Source organism: Mus caroli, chromosome 13 (assembly GCF_900094665.2).
Source record: "Mus caroli chromosome 13, CAROLI_EIJ_v1.1, whole genome shotgun sequence".
Classification (NCBI taxonomy): domain Eukaryota; kingdom Metazoa; phylum Chordata; class Mammalia; order Rodentia; family Muridae; genus Mus; species Mus caroli.
The window spans coordinates 83,585,944-83,606,628 of record NC_034582.1 but is presented as its reverse complement, the minus strand read 5'-3'; the positions used below and the strand labels follow the sequence as shown (position 1 = coordinate 83,606,628).

Genomic DNA, 20,685 nt, shown 5'->3' with positions numbered 1-20,685 from the left:
CCGATTCTTGACTTTCCTGAAGTATATGGCTAAATATAGGGACTTCTGGCTCTCTTATCGCTTCAGTCTTTCCATGTACAGAGATTTGTTATCACTAACAGACCACACTTACAAGACAGACCTTCTACAGCAGAACAGAAATGGGGGTGGGAAGCATGCTAGAAACATTTCTCGTTTAGTAGGACCAAATGCAGAGAAGAAGTGGTGTAGCTTAATTAAAAACATGGGTGAGGATCTCATAAAACTGAAAAAGAAAGAGGAAATGTCTGTCCACATATACTCATGATGGAACAACAAAAATACAGGTCTGAGACATCCAATGTCTGGAACAGCTCCCTGACATATTTTATATTTACCAAAGCCATAACCAATCATCCTTCAGTTTGAATGAAGCACAGATGCTGAGGGTCAGGCATGAGCAGAGAAGATGCTAGCTGGAGCTCCAGTGACCTCCATCACAAAAATCTCCAGTTGGGAGGGCCCTGTGTGCTTACTGTTGGCAACTGGACAGTTGGAATACAGATTTATGATTGGGTCTTCCAGTTCAGTTTCTAATGAAGTTGGAGACCTGGGACTTAGTCTTGTATTTATGTTGTAGCAGGCACGTTTTATTTACAACATACCAATGCATTCAAAACATATTTCATCTCTATGTTTTTAATGTGCTTACTTCATTCCTTCTTTTAGGTTTTATGGTAGACTCTCTGCAGGTGAGAATACTTACTTTAGAGATGAAGACAAACTTTTCTCTTTAATTGAGAAAAAATAAAGATAAACTTATAAGGATTAAGCATGGTATCTAGAGAGGTGGGGTTTTGAGAATTTGCCCTTGGTAGAAATGAGAATGGAGAAGATATATATTCCAGAGTCATGGTCCCACCATTTTTCTTTGATATTGTAATATTTGACTTTCTGAATATTGACACATGTCCAATATTATTATTAGCCAATATTGATATTTAAATAGACTGTTACATATCTATTCCAAATCTCAGTTAGCCCTACAGACATATTAACATTCATAATGATTTACTGATCTTTCAAAGTGGAAATATTGATCATGCATTTGGTTTACTAACTGTCTCAAGGGCATTGAATCGAGCACCATAAAATATTGTGGGATTAGTGAGTAGCTCTGTCTTCTAGACCCCTACTATTTTTATAGTGGATATAAAGCATTTTTTTTTTTTTGTTTTTTTGAGACAGGGTTTCTCTGTGTAGTTGTGGCTGTCCTGGAACTCACTCTGTAGCCCAGGCTGGCCTCGAACTCAGAAATCCGCCTGCCTCTGCCTCCCGAGTGCTGGGATTAAAGGCATTTTTACTACATTTATTTATTGTTTACGGGTGAAGTCAAAGGACAACTTGAGAAAGTCAGCTCTCTCCTACCAAGTAGTTCTTAGGAATCAAACTCAGGTCATCAGGCTTGAAGCAAGAGCCTTTCCCCACTGAGCCATATCTCTGGCCAGTAAAACACATTGTAAAGTAATCATTAAAAGCAAAAAGAAGTTATGGCAGTTTATTACAAACTAAAATTATATACTGATATTATAAAGGTAACCCAAAGGATGATGTAGGGCTTCAAATTCTTTTATTGTTAGTGATCTGAGTTCTAGCCACATAGGGAGGCTGAGTTACTAATTTTAATTTTAGCCACTAATTAGTGACTAGTTTAGATATGCATGGACAGATTTCATGTGCATTATCCCCAGGTCTATCAATCATTTCTACATTTATTTTCATTCTTAAATAACTAGAGAAACAAATTTTAGAGAGGCATATTCATTTACTTATAATCTGAGGTTTTAAGTAGAAAGTGTAGAATTTGAATTTAAACCTGTTTAACAGTGTAATCCAGACATTAAAAAGAATACATTATAACGTTATAAAGGTTTCCTGGGGAACAAATTAAGAAAAATGAAAAAGAAAAAAAAAACCACTTTTTCTTTAAATAAACAAAGAATTCATTATTTAAAAGTATGATTAAAAGACGTTTTCCTATCTGGTTTAAATTAACATTCAAGGATTAATCATATTTAATGATTTTTTGACCTAATATTCTTCTTGCCTATGAAATTAACGTCTTATTTATTTCATTAATTAATTGCCATTAAGAAAGATGTACAGTCACAGACCTATAAGCTATAGCCTATTGTTGTATTGCTTTATAAGAAATCCAGAAATGCTATGAGTTTCCCAGTTAGTGGTTAATGCAGTCTAGTGGCATGCTATTGTGATTACGTGATGAGTCCATTTAGATGCCAAGGTTAATTAAGAATCCTCAGTACATCTGCCTCTCTGAATTATCAGTTGACCCAAGGATGGCAAAGGTGAGATACGTGGCATATTAAGCTTAAAATGTCATTTTAGGAAATACCTCAAATTACAGTATTCTATAGTTTGCTTGAGTATGGTTGTAGCATTTTTTGAGATTTATAAAGCAACACCAGAATATTATTAAAGAAAAACGAGTAGCTGTCATAGGGTATTAATTTTTATTTGAGCACAAACTGGACTTGTGTTCTTTCAACATTTACTTATTCCAGTCCAGGTTTCCTAGGTAATACAGAATTTGTTTTCTAAGGAAGGCACTGGGAGCTCTTTAGAGTACCAGCTTACATATGAGCCAGTGAAGGCATCTTTGGATGTAACAAAACATTCTTGAATTTATTCAAACCATAATATGCCTGTGAATTTCCTTCCAAGACTATAATAAAAAAAACCCTAGACAATCAACTTATATTTAGCGCGATTTCTTTGGCTGTACCGTTTTGGAGGTTAAAATACTTGATAGATTGTTTAAGGGCCTGTGGCCAGGTAACATGTCATGCCTGGGAACATGTGGTGGAATGTGCTGCTCATGGGAAGCCAGTGGAAAGGCAAACAGAGAGAAGAAGAGATCCGCATCCCACATTCCCTTTGAGAACACATCATTGACGACTCAAGAATTCCCACTAGGCACCATCTCTGTAAATTTATCCAACTACAGGGAAGCCAAGTTGAGGCCCAAACCTTCAAAGCATGGATGGGTCTTTGAGAGACATCTAAATCCAATCAGTAACAACCCCACCCACCCCACCCCCAAGCCTGGTGATTATTCTTACTAGGATGGTTTCTACAAATCTAGACTTGGAAGGTTCCATTTTGTGACTCAGATGGTTAAACGTCTTTCCCAAAGCACATAGCAAATTAGTAGCCAATCCAAGGTCAGTGTTTCTTGACTTTCAGCCCAAGTATCTTCACTCACTGTTTACTCTTGAGACTTAAAAGCTGTTGAGAGCTTTAAAACTGGTCACTTTGTAACTACCAGGTCTTTAGGATACATTTGTTTTGTTTGTTCAGCCAGAGAGACAGTCAGAGGTGAAGGCCCAGTTCTTGCTGCTGCTGACCTCTGCCAGAACCACAGACAGTTCCTTCTCACCTCAAACTGGATGTGAAGCTTGTGCTATCAGCATCGCTTTTGCATCATCTTCATCGTTCCCTTATTCAGTTGTATTCAGATTCCTATTGCTAATTCGATTTTGAGGGTGCTAGCAACTCACCTTATTTACACAGGCTAAGATCCCTAGTGTTCTTCCTATGGCCTGCCTAGATGTGGCCACCATGTGTATTATGTCTCCATGCTGAAGCTTGGGATTATTTTGGTAACTAGTGTCTCTCAAGCTGTGATTCAAAGTAATGATTAGAAAGTTTGTGATATCTTCTATTACAAGCCTCCTGTGATTACAACCAGCAGATGACTGCCTCTTTTATTTTACTCAGTTCCTTATTAACATGTGATTTATGGCCCGTCACAACCATAAATGCTTGTGGTATACTTTGTTTTTCTTCATTTCTAGGACAAGATGTTGATAAATATGAAAGGCATCTTATGGATGTGCTCAACCTTATTATTAACCCATGCAGTACATAAAGGTGAGTAAAGTAACTCTCTTTTAAAATTGATATGTAAAAGAAGACTGGGGAATGGGATTATAATATGGGATCATTGTATTGAAGAATCATTTTTTAAAATCTATTCATTACTAAAGATTATTTAAAATATTACTAAATGGAATGTATTTCAATAAAGCAACCAGACAAAAATAACTAACTTGTGTTAAATGACTCTTTTAGTAACCTCATAGATTACTTATTATTATTACTTATTTTGAGATTGGGTTTCACTATGTACTCTAGGTAGGCTCAACTCATGAGTGTCCTGCCCCAGTCTTACAAATGCTGTGATAACTAATACGAGCTAACATGTCTGGCCCTCAAGTTGAACTGTGTATCAAGATTCTTTTAGAGTCTAGAATTTTAGGGTAGGAAAATTAAAAGCTGTTGTCAGCAAGTATTCCTAACCATCTCTGTCTTTGTGCATGGAAAGATAGTTGGTAAGTAAATACACATGTACTGTCTCTCTTAGTGGTACCTTTTACACCTATTTAGTGAGGAGGCTATAAGTGTTACTGTAGTTTTTAGTGTATTCAAGGAGACACAATAAAGAACTTGAAGAGTCTATGTCAATCTTCACTGATCTGCTCCTGCTTCATGTCCTCTGCATTCGTCGTTTCCACATCTCCTGCACACACATGCTCCAGACTTCCTGAAACGATTTGTGTTTTCACAGAATTTTTTTTCTTTCCTCTTTCCCCATGTGTGTTTCTTTTGCTTGGCACTTCCTCTGTGGTTCTCCTTAGTTATACCTTAATTAATTCTTCAGATCTGAAGGTTTAAGCATCTCTCCATCTATTCACCTATCCACCCATCCACCCATTTGTCTAGCCTTCCATTCTTTTTTTTTTTTTTTGGTTTTTCGAGACAGGGTTTCTCTGTATAGCCCTGGCTGTCCTGGAACTCCCTCTGTAGACCAGGCTGGCCTCCAACTCAGAAATCCGCCTGCCTCTGCCTCCCGAGTGCTGGGATTAAAGGCGTGCGCCACCACGCCCGGCTAGCCTTCCATTCTTTAACAATATTCTTGAAAGTATTCTCTGTGCCAAGTATTGTTCTAGGAGTCTGGGGATTTATCAGTGGATAACTGATATATTGTTTTTGTTTTCCTTAAACTTAAAATTTATATGAAGAGGAAATAAACAAACAAATAATCATGACGATGAAAATACAGCAGAAAGATGTCCCAGAGAATAACTTTGGTTGACCGAAGCAGGTCTGGTCTCTGTGAGAAAGTAACATGCAAGCTGAAATAAGAACACAGAGTTGCTGGTCTACTAAGATTTGACCTTAAGTTACAAAGATAAACTGGTGTGAGCAACAGGAAAATCACCGACAGGAGTGATCAAAAGTAGAAGATATAGACAGAGAGATAAGCAGTGATCAGCTTATATAAATAGTAGCAACACTAGTCACGTAGACAGGATTCACTGGGAGCTGGAAGCTATTTTAAGTGCTTAACATTGGTTAACCAAAACATCCATTACCCATGTGCTATAAGGAGGTCACTGAGGGGCTGAGAAGAACAATTGCTTTCCCCAGTAAGCGTGACAGAAAGGGGATGAAAAGGACAAGCCATGCAGAATCACCATCACCATCTTCTTACACTGCTTGTCTACCTGGGACAGTACAGACCAAATTTTATTCTGTGTGCAATACTGAGAAATTGATTTGGATGATTTTTGTGGCAGCCTTGGGGTGGAACTTGTAACTTACTTCAGGTAGTGGGCCTGAGGATGGGAAGTCTAGACTCCATTATCTGTTATACCTTCAAAATTATCTTATTAGAAGTTTTCAAGAAGTTCATAAAGAGAACACAGAGGAAAGATTAACAGTGCCTAGTGAAGGCAGGAGGTGTAGAGAAGGGCCCGGAAAAGCTTTGGTGGCTAATAATGAAAGAGGAAACACAGTGAACACCACAGCAAGACATCTGTCCTTTGAGATACTCACATAGTGAAAGCAAACAGTGTGTGGTGTATTTCTGTCTTAGAGTTTAAACAAAACAAAACAAAACAAAAAAAAAAAAAAACACTAGCAGCTAACAATGTTATGCAATTACTATATTTGAGGCTCCATTCTTTATAAAATACACAATCAACTTTTAGCTAACTTGGGTGATATTTAGTTCTTTCCTATGAGAGGCTGAAGCAGAACATATAAACGTTTCAGATCTCCATAAAAAAAATTTCCCCTGTTCACGTTGGGATGGGCAGCAGCATCTGAGATGATGCCTGGCTTTCTCTCATGTGTTCTTGGAGGCCATAGGATTCTAAAGTTCAGTGGCTCACATTAAGCAACACCATGTCATATCGATTTGTTGCCTTTAGCACACGAAGAAACCTTTACTTTAACAATTTCTTTAATTTAACAATTAGCTGGGCATGGTGGCGCACACCTTTAATCCCAGCACTTGGGAGGCAGAGGCAGGCAGATTTCTGAGTTTGAGGCTAGCCTGGTCTACAAAGTGAGCTCCAGGACAGCCAGGGCTATACAGAGAAACACTGTCTTGAAAAACAACAACAACAACAACAACAAAAACCAACAAAAAATACCCCAACAATTTCTATTGTATTAGAAACCATCTTGATAATTCATCTACTTATTTTAACATTGCTATAATAATATGAACTAGAGTACATGAGTTTAGGAATTAAACAGCAAAATAAATCCCAACATTCTCAATGTGATATTCTCCTGGTGCCCTCTTTCTGTCTCTGCACAGATGGAATTTACATCATTCTTACTGTGCAGAGTCTATGCAGAGTGAGTAGTAATGGGCCATTCATTACATGGGGCTTTCTCCCTTACTGTACTCATTTAGACCACAAATCATCTGTGAGAACCGTGAACATTTTTTGTCAGGATATATTCTTATTAGACTCAGACAAGTTTCTGTAGGTAACAGATTTTTTTAAATTGTGCATACTTTATCTACATTATACTTCAAATGACTAAAATATTCTTAAAATACTCAGATGCAGTTAACTTAGTTCTTGTGTCCCAATGAATTAAGACCCAAGTCTTAATGCCCAAAAGCTTTGACTCTATGTCTTTTTGTTAATCTCATTTTGAAGAGTGGATTGCATTGCAAGCTTATATTCATGTTAGAGCAAAGGTTTTTAAGATTTGTGTGTTTATGAATAGCCAGAACAATACAAAGCCCTTGTGAAATTGCCTTTTGTCCCAATATGCCTTTCAGGAGAGCAACAGTGCTTAAGCCATGTTCCGTGTTCCAGTTACTTTTCTACTTCGTAGATTTGCCTAAATCCTATGTCTTCCCATATGCATTCATAACTGTGAAAACAATTGGAATTTAGCAATAGCCATTAAGGAAGAATAGATCATGTATCCCACACTATTATAAAATTGTTTCCTACTAAAAAAAAATCCTCAATATTTGTGGTATTGTTACTATATTTTATTTTTGTTAAGTGGTTCTTATAGGAGGGAAAGTGTGAACTCCTGGAACTTTCAATAAGGGTAAATTAGATTTTTACACACAAAATTTATAAGTCTTAGAATTCCCCCCCCCCCATAGATAGATCAATAAATTAAACAAAGCAGAAATGTCTATGTTCCTTAGCTGAGTCTGAGTTAAAGGGATGTGAATCAGGAGGGGTCATTTTTAACATGTTCCCTGCAGGCTTTTTGGATACATGAAAGAAATCATGAAGGTATTGAAAGGTCTGAGTTCTGGCAGTGACTAAAGACAGTGTCTAAGAGCAGGACAAATTTAAGATGAAGACCGCCTATGTGAACGAATTTAGGGTCAGGAGAGCGAGTTAATAAATGCCAATGCTAAAAATGGTTAGGTTAGATATAATGAGACGCATGCTCTGGCTCAGGTCTGTCCCCACCCAGGAGGGGGCTTGCCCCTTCCTCTCAGAAGACATCTCACCAACAAATCAGGTTCATTTCAAAGGGTGAACTTTTAAGTTATAGACTTTATTTTCTAAGCACCGAAAATGATATTATTGCCTTGTTATTACATTGCTTAAAAAATCTAAGTAGTATTTTGGCTCATTTCATTTTTAATTGTGTTAAGTATCCCATGAATAACCTCTATATGTAGATCAATGGAATAAACATAATGGATTATTGTTTTGGAATAAATGAGGGTTTCTATCACAAATACACTAGTCATAATATTGTTTTGATCACATTCTTGGGAGGAGGAGACAGAGCCTCCCTATGCAGACCCAGCTAGCCTGGAATTTTTGATGTAGAACAGGCTGATGTTCAGCTAATGGAGGTTCCCCACCCAGATGCCTCTAGTCCTAGGATTGCAAACATGGGACATTGTGCCCACTTTAGGCCCACCATCTGTCTTTGGCAGTAGAATTTCTATTCTTTTCTTTTCCTTTTCTTGTTTTTTTTTTTTTTTAATTAAAGGGAATAATGTCTTCTTGTAATTTTGAAAAAGACCCAACTGACTGATAATGGTTCAATGAGCTACATTGTTGTGGACACATGTTTACGTGGAGACTTATGTGTCTTAGACCACTAGCACAGTGTTAGAAAAACATCAGTAGTTAAAAGTTACCGAGTCACTTGATATGGATGTAACTCTTAACTTTTCGCCACCATTTCATAAAGTGTGCATTGCTTGTGCAAGAACAAGAATTTCTAGCATTTCATACTCTTGGTTTAGCCTAGCCAGTGGAGGCTGGAAAGTGGTAGGAGGCCTGGGGTGAGGGGGATGGATTCCAGGAAGGGTGAAAGGATATTTTCTTTTGCATTCAGTGGTGTTAAATTGTAACCAGTGTACACTTTGTCATTAAATGTTTAAGAGCTTAAACAGAAATGAGTACGTTGGGAGGGTTAGGTGTACAGAAGCAGGCTTTCCGGCCAGGGGATAATGAAAGGCAGTGTTTCTCTGCAAAGTGATTGCAGCTGGAGTTGTCATTATAATGAAGCCTTTGCTTGAAACAAGGGCCCAAAGAGGGCTCTTCAAACAGTAGACATGCCCCCACTCCAGTTTCATGAAAGACTGTTTGAAATTCTCCTTTCAATTTTATTTTTATTTTCTCTAAGGTAATGTGGTAGTTACCTTTAATGATTTTCATCTCCGACCTGTTGATGTAACAAGTTCGGGCTGGCCTTGGGAATTTGCCTGCCTCACTTGCTGGACCAGAAGAGGGCTCTTAGAATATGAGCCCTGCTCTTTCTCTAGTCCTCTCCAGTAATCTTTAAAATTATAACTTCTCCTTCATATGCTAATTTTTGATTATATTTTTCTAAAGTAATGTTTATGGCAATTACCCTAAATGAATTTTTCCTCTTATCAGTACATATAACTTTTTACCTCTCAACTGCTTTTCCTAGAGAGAAAGAAGGAGAAAGGAGAGAAGGACAGAAGGAGGTAGGGAGAGGGGTGGGGACAGTTTTCATCCGTTAATTCTAGACTGGAACTTAGACCAACCCTCTTGGCTGATACTCCTAAGTACTAGGATTATCGGCACAAACACCCACCAACCCAGCTTGGTCTAATCTTTCCAACTGTGGTTCAGACTCTAGTCTGCCCAGTTCTTTCTGCCTTTATTTATTTATTTATTTATTTATTTATTTTTGCTTTTTCCTGCCTTATTTTCTCTTTCTTTTATGTTAAATACTAAAAGTGGCAAATGCTTTCAAGTGAGCTGTGCAATTCAGGGTACAGGATGAACAACATTTATCCCTGTCTCTGTTATGAAGCATTCTTTCATACACTCAGCATGTAATGACAGCTCTGAAACACTTTCCAATCCATTTTCACATTCAGCAGATTCAGACCGGCATTTTGGGAATATTAATCTGATATTCTGTCTCTCCTCCAGCCAAAATGGAAACCAGCCCACCTGTTAAAGGCTCTCTGTCTGGAAAAGTGGTCCTACCTTGTCATTTTTCAACCTTACCTACCTTACCACCCAATTACAATACAAGTGAATTTCTCAGAATCAAATGGTCTAAGATGGAAGTGGACAAAAATGGAAAAGATATAAAGGAGACGACTGTCCTGGTGGCCCAGAATGGAAATATCAAGATTGGTCAGGACTACAAGGGGCGAGTGTCCGTGCCTACACATCCCGATGATGTAGGTGATGCTTCCCTCACCATGGTCAAACTCCGGGCTAGTGATGCAGGCGTCTACCGATGTGATGTCATGTATGGGATTGAAGACACTCAGGACACCATGTCACTGGCTGTGGATGGTAAGGCTTTCAGATCTGTAAGAAAGGCAGCATGGTACCACAGAAGTGTGGACCAGTACTGGAGGATATCCCTTGATCCTGACATGTGAACATTTGGAAAACATGAGAGGCTTTGTTTTTCACTGAAAACAAATTTAGTCTTTCAGGACAGGTGACTTTTTGTGAATCAGCTTCTTTGATTGATGGAGTGCAATAAAGCACAATATGCTGGAAATAATGAAAACCTCAAGACATCGTACATGGTTTTAAAATCATTACTTTAGTGCTTAGACCAGCCAGTGATTGCATTTTAATACTATTAAGGCTATTCTACATTTTAATTTTGATGTTGTGTAGATGGTGTCTTAGTTACCTTCCCATTGTCATAACAAAACATAATGACCAAGGTAAGTTAGCAAACAAAACATTTAACTTGGGGCTCTCAGTTACAAAGGGTTCGAGTCTTTGGCCACCATCATGGTAAGGAGCATATGGCCACAAACCATCAGGCATGGTGCCCGAAGAAGAACACTAACTGGGTTAGGTGAGTGGTTGTGAGGATCAAACCAGCCAGGAAAAGTCAGTACTGAACTAACCATTTGTATACGTAGTAGTTACTTTGCATTGTCGAAGTAAAGGCTGAGCTAGAGCTGGCTGGAGAGCTAACTGGTAATAGTGTGTTCTTTTAAAAATCTAAACCCACCCCTGATGATACACCACTTCCAAGAGGGTCATGTTTCCTAGTCCTTCTCAAACATTTCCATCAACTAAGCACTAAGTACTCAAAAATATGAACCTCTAGGGTACATTCTCATTCAAAATATGACATATATGTGCACATACATATATAGATTTAGAACTTTTCCCTTTGTGTCTTAATTCTCATTATGTGATCCTTGGGAGTTCTGAAGGTCAAACCCAAGATTGTGCGCATGCTAGTCAAATAAATGCTCTATCACTGAACTATAACCTCAGCCTCTTTCCTGTGATTACCAATGAGCACTGGTAAATTGGCTCAGCATAACGATATGTGTTGCCAAGCCTGACAACTCAGTATGATTCCTGGAACCCACACGGTACCCACCAGCATTTACCTGTGCCTCTCTGCAGGCACACAGACACACAAAATAAATGTAAAAAACAAAGTCAAAAAGAAAAATACCCAAACAACAACAGAAAAATCCATTTGAGTTAAATTTTAAAAAACACCATTTAAAAGCTACATTGTAAAACTAACCATGATTTATATCACAATGTCTTACAAAGTCAATCAATATTTGAGTGTTCGGTTGTTCAGAGCAAGAAATCATAGTAAAACAAAATGTAACGTTAACACTAGCAGCTGTCCATTAAGTTTTGTAACGATACATTTTACCTTTACCGTCCTTTTAATGGTGGTTTATGTGTCACTTGAGCTTAAGTTGGAAGACAAAGCAAAGAGAAATTGCTTTAATTGGGCACACACATAATGCCGAAGCTCTTGAAGGTGGAATGTGTTGGCAAGTTATTAAGGAAAAGCCTAATACCCAGACATGATGGAACAGATTTTCCTCCGACTCTCAGTTTCCCTATAAAATATTTACCTTTCAGAAATACATAAAAGAGGTTTTATTAGAACACTTTCTTGTTTAGCCAAAAGGAAATGGTTTAAATTTTAGGTGCAACAAACAAATTTATGATAAAGCATCCCCTATCATTAAATTCATCTGTTTCCTGTTGTCCATGTAACCACTAAATCCCTGAGCTACAATCACCATTGATTTTAGTTATCCTAAGATTGTACCTTCATAAATACATGTATATGCATAGATGTATATCACCCACATTTGCTCTCTAAAGTTCTCCAAGAGTTTAATGGCTTCTTACATTATTATTATTATTATTAAAATTCATCTTTAAAGACTTAGCAATGGATTTGCCTCTTGCTGCTTGGAAATAGTGACTATCCTCCACCTAATCTCCTTGGCCCCAGGATGTGCTTAGGTTATGTCAACAACTGCAAACACTCACATATGGATTGATGGCCCAGCCTTAGGCAGGGAGGCCCTCTGCTCTGTCTCTTCTCAGTACTAATACTGAGTTATAATTCCCTTGATTAGTTGAAACTTTAGCCACTACAAGCCATTTTAAACCCATTCAGGCTTTTACTTAGAGCTTAAAAGTTATTTAGTGCACACTAGACATTTATACTCTCAGACAGTTTTAGGGAGGTCACATGAAGGTAGAGATTGGCACTTGGTAACATTTCGAGACATGAAAGATCAGAAAGAGGGGAAGGAAGGCTCCCTGCCTGTCAGTCCTTGGATGAGTCACTGTGCAGCTCCCTTTCTGTGGGCCCTGATAACGGATCTCATCAGCAGCATGGCTGTTCTAACTCCTTCACCGCTCTCTTGGTGTCATACACTTGTCTTGAGAGAGACACCGTATGACGAATAACATGAGCCAGTCTCACTGCAGAAGACAGATCTGTCATTCCCAGGAAATGACTCAATCAGAAGAAGAATTACACGTCTTGGAAACAAGGATTCACTCCAAACCCTAACAAAAAGTGGTCTTGAGTACTTGAGTACTCGATAGAGTTTTAGTTATCAAATCCCCTTGCCCCAATCTGTATTCTGAGGTGACTTTTCTGGCATATCAGTTGGGTTGCTTTTCATGAATTATGTTATTTACTCCAGTTAAAAATGGAAATAGTGTGCTCAAGTCCTGAGACAGGATCAGCAGTTCCACCTCTTAGTTGATCTTTCTTCAGCTCTTTGAAATCTCTTGAGACCTAAAGTGTAGTTTATAACTACTATTTTACAATACCTAGAATACAGCCAAGTGACACTTGAGGCAAATATGCCTTGCTTGTCCCTAGAAGTGTTTAGGATGTTATTTCAGGTCTCTTTTGAGATGAAAAATTGTATATTTGTATCAGTCATAGCAGACATACAGAGGCTAGTCAGACAGTGGATATGGTGCATATTTGGATAGTGCATAGCAATCTACTTAGCATTCAGATCAATCAAATAGATATCAGATCTAGGTAAGAAAAGATTAAGGCTCAGAGAGTCTGACTAGTTTGTGAGTAGGGAGCAAAATGAAGATGCAGTAGGCATTCTCACACAGAGCCTGGTGTTTTTCTCTACCTATCACGCTTTCTGGGAAAGTAAATGCCCTAATGGTTCCTGTTTCCAGAACACAGCCTGAGGAACAGGGCACCTAGATAGATGGCATTTTGAGGTCCCTTCATTCAACAAGAGTTTCACATAAAAAGAAAAAGTAATTATGATAATTGTGTTAATTGGTATAGTATTTCATTCTGAAATTTTGCACAGTGCAGTGGGGGATTCGAGCATTGAAACAGTCTGTGGTTTGCTGTCTTTGCAGGTGTTGTGTTTCACTACAGGGCAGCCACCAGCAGATACACTCTGAACTTTGCCGCTGCTCAACAGGCTTGTTTGGATATCGGGGCGGTCATAGCAAGCCCAGAGCAGCTGTTTGCTGCCTATGAGGATGGATTTGAACAGTGTGATGCAGGATGGCTGTCTGATCAAACTGTCAGGTGAGGCCTGTAACCACAAGCTTTGAAGTCTTAATCTGCCAGTGAGAGTGCCACTTACCAGTCTTCTGCTTCCCCAGATATCCCATACGGGCTCCCCGAGAGGGCTGTTACGGAGACATGATGGGGAAGGAAGGGGTTCGGACCTATGGATTCCGCTCTCCCCAGGAAACCTATGATGTGTATTGTTATGTGGATCGTCTGGATGGTAAGCCATTGGACATTTTATAGCAAGGGCTCTCAGCCTTCCTCATACTTTGACCCTTTAAGATAGTTCCCCGTGTTGTGGTGAATCCCAGCCATAAAATTATTTTTGTTGCTTCCTCATAACTGTACTTTTGCTACTGGTATGAATTGTAATGTAAACATCTGTGTTTTATGATCATCTTTAGGTGACCACTGTGCAAGGATCTGTTCGACTCCCATGGGGTCGTGACCCATGTGTTGAGAACCACTGTTCTATAGCTTCATTTGAATTTTAAAAACTGAAAGAAAGCTATAAGCAAGCTCATAGAACAGGTCCCTGGGCTTATTTACATTCCACACAGCAGCATTTTCTTTCCTTCATGACTGCATGATCTTGTGGTAAAATAAGCCAAAATTACAGTGGAAGGAGAAGGAGGGGCATGTAAATGGTTATGCAGGATAGAAATATCTCAGTCAATGGCAGGTTCTTCACAGTTGTATTGCCCTTTTAGAACATTCAGAATAGAAAACTGTAAGGGTGGCACCTATTCTCGTGAGAGCCAGGTAGAAACCCTGTGGTGGGAAACCTTATGAATCCAAGTGCAGATAAACACCCCTTCCCCCCAACCAAGAAAAAGCAGGATGAACTGGCAAACGAGGGGGTATCTAAGGCCTCCTTTGTTGCAAGGATTTTTTTCAGAACAGTCATTCATCCAGCCAATCTACACAATCAAAATGACAAAAACACATACTGATGTTGTTAGTCTGCTCTTCAGAGACATTAAAGCCAGTTTATTTATGTTTTTTAAATATTTTGTTTATTAATGTATGAGAGCTCTGTTGGATGTACACCTGCATGCCAGAAGAGGGCATCAGATCCCATGATAGATGAGTGTGAGTTACCATGTGGTGGCTGGGGGTTGAACTGGAAGAGCGGCCAGTGTTCTAAATCACTGAGTCAGCCCACCAACTCCAAATCAGTTTACATAAAGTCTTTTCTCTGTAAGATGTTATGGCCTAATTTATTTTTGTTGTGCTATCTCTCAGCCAGAATAAAGAGTATTTGAGTTCAAACTGACTGTATCTAAAAGGTTCCAGGTAGCTTTACTATTAAAGGCAGAAGTGATGATACTTACCACTCTAGAGGCAGTGGGACCTGGGAGAATGGAGCCTATCACTGAGATGGAGTAAAGTCTAATGCAATAGCCAACTTAATTCAGAGCATCAGACAATTTATACTCTGAAGGTTAAGAGGAGCACATGAGTAAAGTATACAACCACAATGGCAAGCTACATGTGACAGACCAAGCCTCATGCAGAAACAAAACAAAACAAAACAAAACAAAACACTCCATGTTTTTTTCTGCAGAGGCACATTAACAAATAACAGTAGTCAGTTGTAATGAAAAATCTGAAGGTAACTGACTCCTCTCTGCTATACCTGGGAGGAGCACAAAAACACATTCCAAGAACAATTTCATGTTTTCGAAGAAACTGAGTTCCCAAGACTATTGTCTTGTTTTCTTGGTGTTTTTTTTCACAAGCACTTGGAATTCTCAAAGGACTCCATTCTTGGTCAGTTTTCCAAACAGAATGGATGTTTCTATGACTTTTGAAATGGGTTTTCATTTGTTATGACAGGTACCTTATAAGCCCACATAAATAGATGTATACATTATTAAATTGACCCATTCATGTAATTTTGACTTGGCATGCATTGTTTTATATGTAAAATAAGGATAGACGAGATTGTCCCTTCTAGCACTAAAATTTTGTGGTTGTTTGTTGGGTAGTTTTATTTGTTTGTTTTTTGTTGTTTTGAGTCTGGCTGTGTTGGCTAGGAAACCATCATACTCCTGGACTCAAAAGACCCTGCTGTCTGGCCTCTCACCAAGCTGGAGCTCAGGTGTGTGCCACTTGGCCAGGTTTTCATTCTCCATCTCTGTTCATTGAATGGTTATAAGGTATGAAGCTGAAATATAAGCAGCCCACATTTTTCTTATGTATTCATTAAATGTGCCTCAGAGCATACTTTATCATTCTTATCACAGTCTCTGATACCAGTAAGTGTGTTTTCTAAGTAGGAAATTCAGGTGGTGACAGCTCCTGTTTTTGTATATAGGTAAAGGTGGACAGAGATACTAGCTAAGCTACTATTGATACATGTAAAACAGAATCTTTCTCATCTTCTTAACTCCTTAAAATATCTTTAAAATAGTTTTTAATAACAGTTTTTTTTAAGTTGGAGATGTTTGATTGGAAGGTTTGTCACTAGTAAATAAATTTCCTATTGTAATCTTAATAAGGTAAAAATTTGTATCATGGTTTTAGCTTAGAATAAGATCTCTTAGAACTACAATGCATATATCAGGGATGTTGCTAAATTTATATCAGATGTAGAGGTAGTTTCTAGAAGGTATTCGTAAGATCTAATCTACTGGAGAGAACTTTATCAAATCCTAATGATATGTGGAACATTCATGCACAAACCTTAAGCCAGACTTCTTGATGGAAAGCCAGGCTCCGGTACTCAGGGACCCAACTGTTGGTTTAGTCTTTAGTGTCCCTTAAAGGGGCTGCCTGAATCCTGCTTTCTAAGACTATAGATTTTTGAAAGCCTGAATGGAGAAGTCTGCCAGGGATCCCTTAGCCACATTGCACCAGCTGGGAGTTGGCTCTTACCATTTTCACAGGATCACTTCAGCTTTCAAAAATCAATTCTGCCAGAGAGTAGCTCTGGATATGTGTATGAATCTTACCATGAGGGAGGATTTATTAGTTGTCTTTCTCCTTCTCCTTCTCCTTCTCCTTCTCCTTCTCCTTCTCCTTCTCCTTCTCCTTCTCCTTCTCCTCCTCCTTCTTCTCCTCCTCCTCCTCCTCCTTCTTCTTCTCTTCCTCCTCCTCCTCCTCCTTCTTCTCTTCCTCCTCCTCCTCCTTCTTCTTCTCTTCCTCCTCCTCCTTCTTCTCCTTCTCTTCCTCCTCCTCCTCTTCCCCTTCTTCTCCTCTTCCTCCTCCTCCCCCTTCCCCTCCTCTTCCTCCTCTTCCCACTCTCCTCCTCTTCCTCCTCTTCCTCTCCTCTTCCTCCTCCCTTTACTCCTCCTCCTCTTTCTCCTCCTTCTTCTCCTCTTTTCCTTGTCCTCTTCCTCCTCCTCCTTCTCCTCCTCTTCCTCCTCCTCCATTTACCTTTAAAAGTCAGGCTGTATAGCCTGGAGTGGTCTCAAACTCACAGTCCTTCTGCATTAGCCTCTCCAGTGCTGGTCTTAGGTTTGCTATTCTTAATAGGAGTGGAAAGTTGATGACAGAAAATTACATTTTTTAATTGCTGTACTAACAAAGGTCATTTGAAAGTGAGCTGGGATTCTCATTAAAATATGTCTGTTGCTACATTCGTGGATCTAAGAATTTCCACCTATATTTCATTGTAGTCAAGGAAGACAAATGTATGAGAGATGGGGGGGTAGTTAGAATTGGAGATCCTGACACAAATTTTTACATGAATTTAGTTATTTATCATGACAGATATTACATATCTTGATTTAGAATGTCATATTATAGTGACATTATTCTTAAAATTCCTTTAATCTCAGTACTTGGAGGCAAAGGCAGGAAGATCTCTGTGAGTACTACCTGTCTGGTCTAAATCATAAACTCCATAGTGAGACTCTTAAAATAATAAGATCAATAGATAAAGCACCTTTAGAGAAATACCAATGTGGAAGGGAAAGTGGGCATGAAGAGGCACTATCGGCATTGGTACCTGTTTTGAGAGGGAGAGTCAGGGTAAGGCTACTCCCAACAGTAGCTGGATAATTCAAACTGCCCTCTATGGGGTTAGATATGGGAAGACACAGGATGGAGTGGATGCAGAAAAAATTACATTGTATACAAGTTTAAAGAACTAATAAAACATTATTTCAAAAGAAGCACCTTCATGAAGATCCATTCTGGCATTTATTACTTAACAGACCCTGGGTCAATTTTGTATCCTTAAGCTGTAAATAGTTATTTCTGTTAGGAAATTTAAAACAATTAGAGAATTTACTTTTGAAGGATGGTATGGAAATTAAAGGAGAAGATATGTGTAGCATTTAGTACATTGTATGGCACACAGTGATTGGTAAATCACAGCTTTTGTGTAGCTTATGGGAATGAGAGAGAGGGTCTTCATTCACACTGCAGTCTGAGGAGACAAACATTTTGAACCATTCCTTTGTGTATTAGGTACTATAGGAGGCGATGTTTTCCAGCAAGGAAGATTGTTAAGTGTTGAAAAAGTTTGGAAACTAAAACACTTCATCCCTAGAGAGTTCTTAGAAATAGACTTGAGCTGAGGGGGTAAGAGTGCAGTGCTCAAGTCAGCTTGAGTCATGGCCCTTTGAGGGACAGGAGTTGCTACTAGAACCAGGGCAACATGAAGACCGGATCAGTTTGAATGTGATTAACTGCATGCTGGGACATTATTGAATGATTAAAAGATACTGCTGTTGCAAATGCATAGTTTTATACTATCTCTCCTAATTTGTTTGGGAAATGGTGCTAGCCATTGTCAGTCCAAATCACAGACAGCATTCAGAAACATTCTGGCCTCTACTGCTCCAGAGTCATGGACACACAGACATACAGCCACAGTCCTACCATTTGAAGGTTTAAGTCTCAGTGAAGGTGCTCTGTAATGTATTTCTCTGCTAGGGCTGGCAGTGCATTAGAAAGTTTTTGTGCTTAGCTGCTGTTATGGTAAAAAATAATTCCCAGATGAGATTGGTGGGAGCAAGCTGTGACGAGCATAATGTAAATATTTCAGCTAAAAATACCCCAAACTTAAAAAAAACAATTAATCAATTTTAAATAGAACTAGATTATTTTTTAGATATGGTAGCAAGCAGCCGTCAGAAAATAGTTGTCTTTTTAAAGACATTTTATTTTCTGTGTAGATGAATAGGAGTATGACTGATGAGGTCAGATAAGCTTCTTTCGTGGTTGACTTGTCTGATTGGCTTAGAGTTTCTTCCCCTCTAACTGTGGAGACCTGTGTCCTATTTGCTCTTGGCCTGTGTTTTCTATATAGCCCTGCCTTTACATGAGCTAGGTCACATTCTGGCCCTTAGGGACCTTGTTCTCTGAGATGGTGCTCTGCTCATCCAGAGAACCCCACACCCAGCCCATCTTACCAATATTCTCTGTTGCTAGTATTCAACAAACATATTTCCAGAATTTCTTGGTTGGCTTTTCTGGCTCACACTGGAGTTTCTTGACAGAAAGTTTTGCTTTATTTAGAGTTAGTTTCGTATAGTTTGTATTTACTTTTTTGATTTCTTTTCTTCAAATACCATGTCCAGTCTTATTTCTGAAAAAAATGCTCTAAGCTCTCAGTTTCTGTTTTTACTATTTTTATTTTGACAAACATCAAAGGATTGTTGTAGGCATGAACACATATAATAAAAAACCAAGAACTGCATGAAAGAAACTCTATAGATTTTCTTTAAACTTTATCTTTTTTCTATCTCTTTAAATTTTTGACCATTGCTTTATATATTTCTTGAAAGTATTTTCCGTAGTCTTTGAGGGAAACTCCTCAAACTCCTAATAGGATCATTTGAACTTGGGCACACGCCTTTGATCTCAGCACTTGGGAGGCAGAGGCAGGCGGATTTCTGAGTTCCAGGCCAGCCTGGTCTACAAAGTGAGTTCCAGGACAGTCAGGGCTATACGGAGAAACCCTGTCTCGAAACAAACAAACAAACAATAAAACAAACAAACAAAAAAACCAACAAAAAAACCCAACAACAAAAAAGAAGTTTTAAATGTTAACCTAATCCAGTTCATCAACCAAATCTAGTTTATTTATTGTTTTTCTTTTGCTGTTAACACTAAGAAAATATTGCCAGAGATCCAGTCATAAAATCTTTCCATTCAGGGAATTTCATAACTCCCCCGCTACACCCTAGTTTTTTGAGACACGGTTTCTTTGTGTAACAGGCCTGGCTATCTTGAAGCTCACACAGATACACCTGCTTATGCCCATTCCAAATACTGAGAATAAAGGTGTGCTCCATTATGGCCAGAACAATTTCATGACTTTTATTTCTCTCACCTTTACTTTGATTAATACACGCACGCACACACACACACACACACACATCTCATATAGGTTCAAAATCATCATTCTCTTACCCCAGCAGAATTTCTCACATGGCCTATTCTTTTTTCCCTCACTTAATGGGTTTTCCACCTTCTTGAAAGTAAGTCGCCCAGACACATATTTAGTTTTGCACTCTAAATTCTATCACATTGATCTCTGTGCCCATCCTTATAGCACTGGTATATTGTCTTTTTTTTTTCTGTTGTGAGTTTTGAGACAGATTTTCATATACCAAAGGGTAGTCACAAAAGTTCTATATAGCCAAGGCTGGCCCTGAACTCCCTATCTTCTTATCTCTACCTCCAAGGTGAGGTTATTATAGATGTATTCTTAAATGATTGGCTTACAATACAATATTGCCATTTTTGCTAAAGCATTGTAGTAAAGTTTGAAATTAGAACATGTGAGTCCTTTTTTTTCATTTCTTTTTTTTTAATTTTAATTTTTTTTTTTACGTATTTTCCTCAATTACATTTCCAATGCTATCCCAAAAGTCCCCCATACCCTCCCCCCACTTCCCTACCCACGCATTCCCATTTTTTTGGCCCTGGCATTCCCCTGTACTGGGGCATATAAAGTTTGTGTGTCCAGTGGGCCTCTTTCCAGTGATGTCCAACTCGGCCATCTTTTGATACATATGCAGCTAGAGTCAAGAGCTCCGGGGTACTGGTTAGTTCATAATGTTGTTCCACCTATAGGGTTGCAGATCCCTTTAG

General features: G+C 38.7%; 1 protein-coding gene across 3 annotated transcripts in view; it reads left to right on the top strand.

The window, feature by feature from the left end:
• Vcan (versican) overlaps positions 1-20,685 on the top strand; it is a 93,141-nt gene that overhangs the window by 7,265 nt on the left and 65,191 nt on the right. For all 3 annotated transcript variants that reach the window (XM_021180096.2, XM_021180094.2, XM_021180093.2), the window contains exons 2-5: positions 3,837-3,912; positions 9,747-10,121; positions 13,473-13,647; positions 13,725-13,852. In XM_021180096.2, coding sequence (XP_021035755.1) covers positions 3,843-3,912; positions 9,747-10,121; positions 13,473-13,647; positions 13,725-13,852 — 748 coding nt within the window. In that variant the 5' untranslated portion in view covers positions 3,837-3,842. The remainder of the gene's footprint in view (positions 1-3,836; positions 3,913-9,746; positions 10,122-13,472; positions 13,648-13,724; positions 13,853-20,685) is intronic.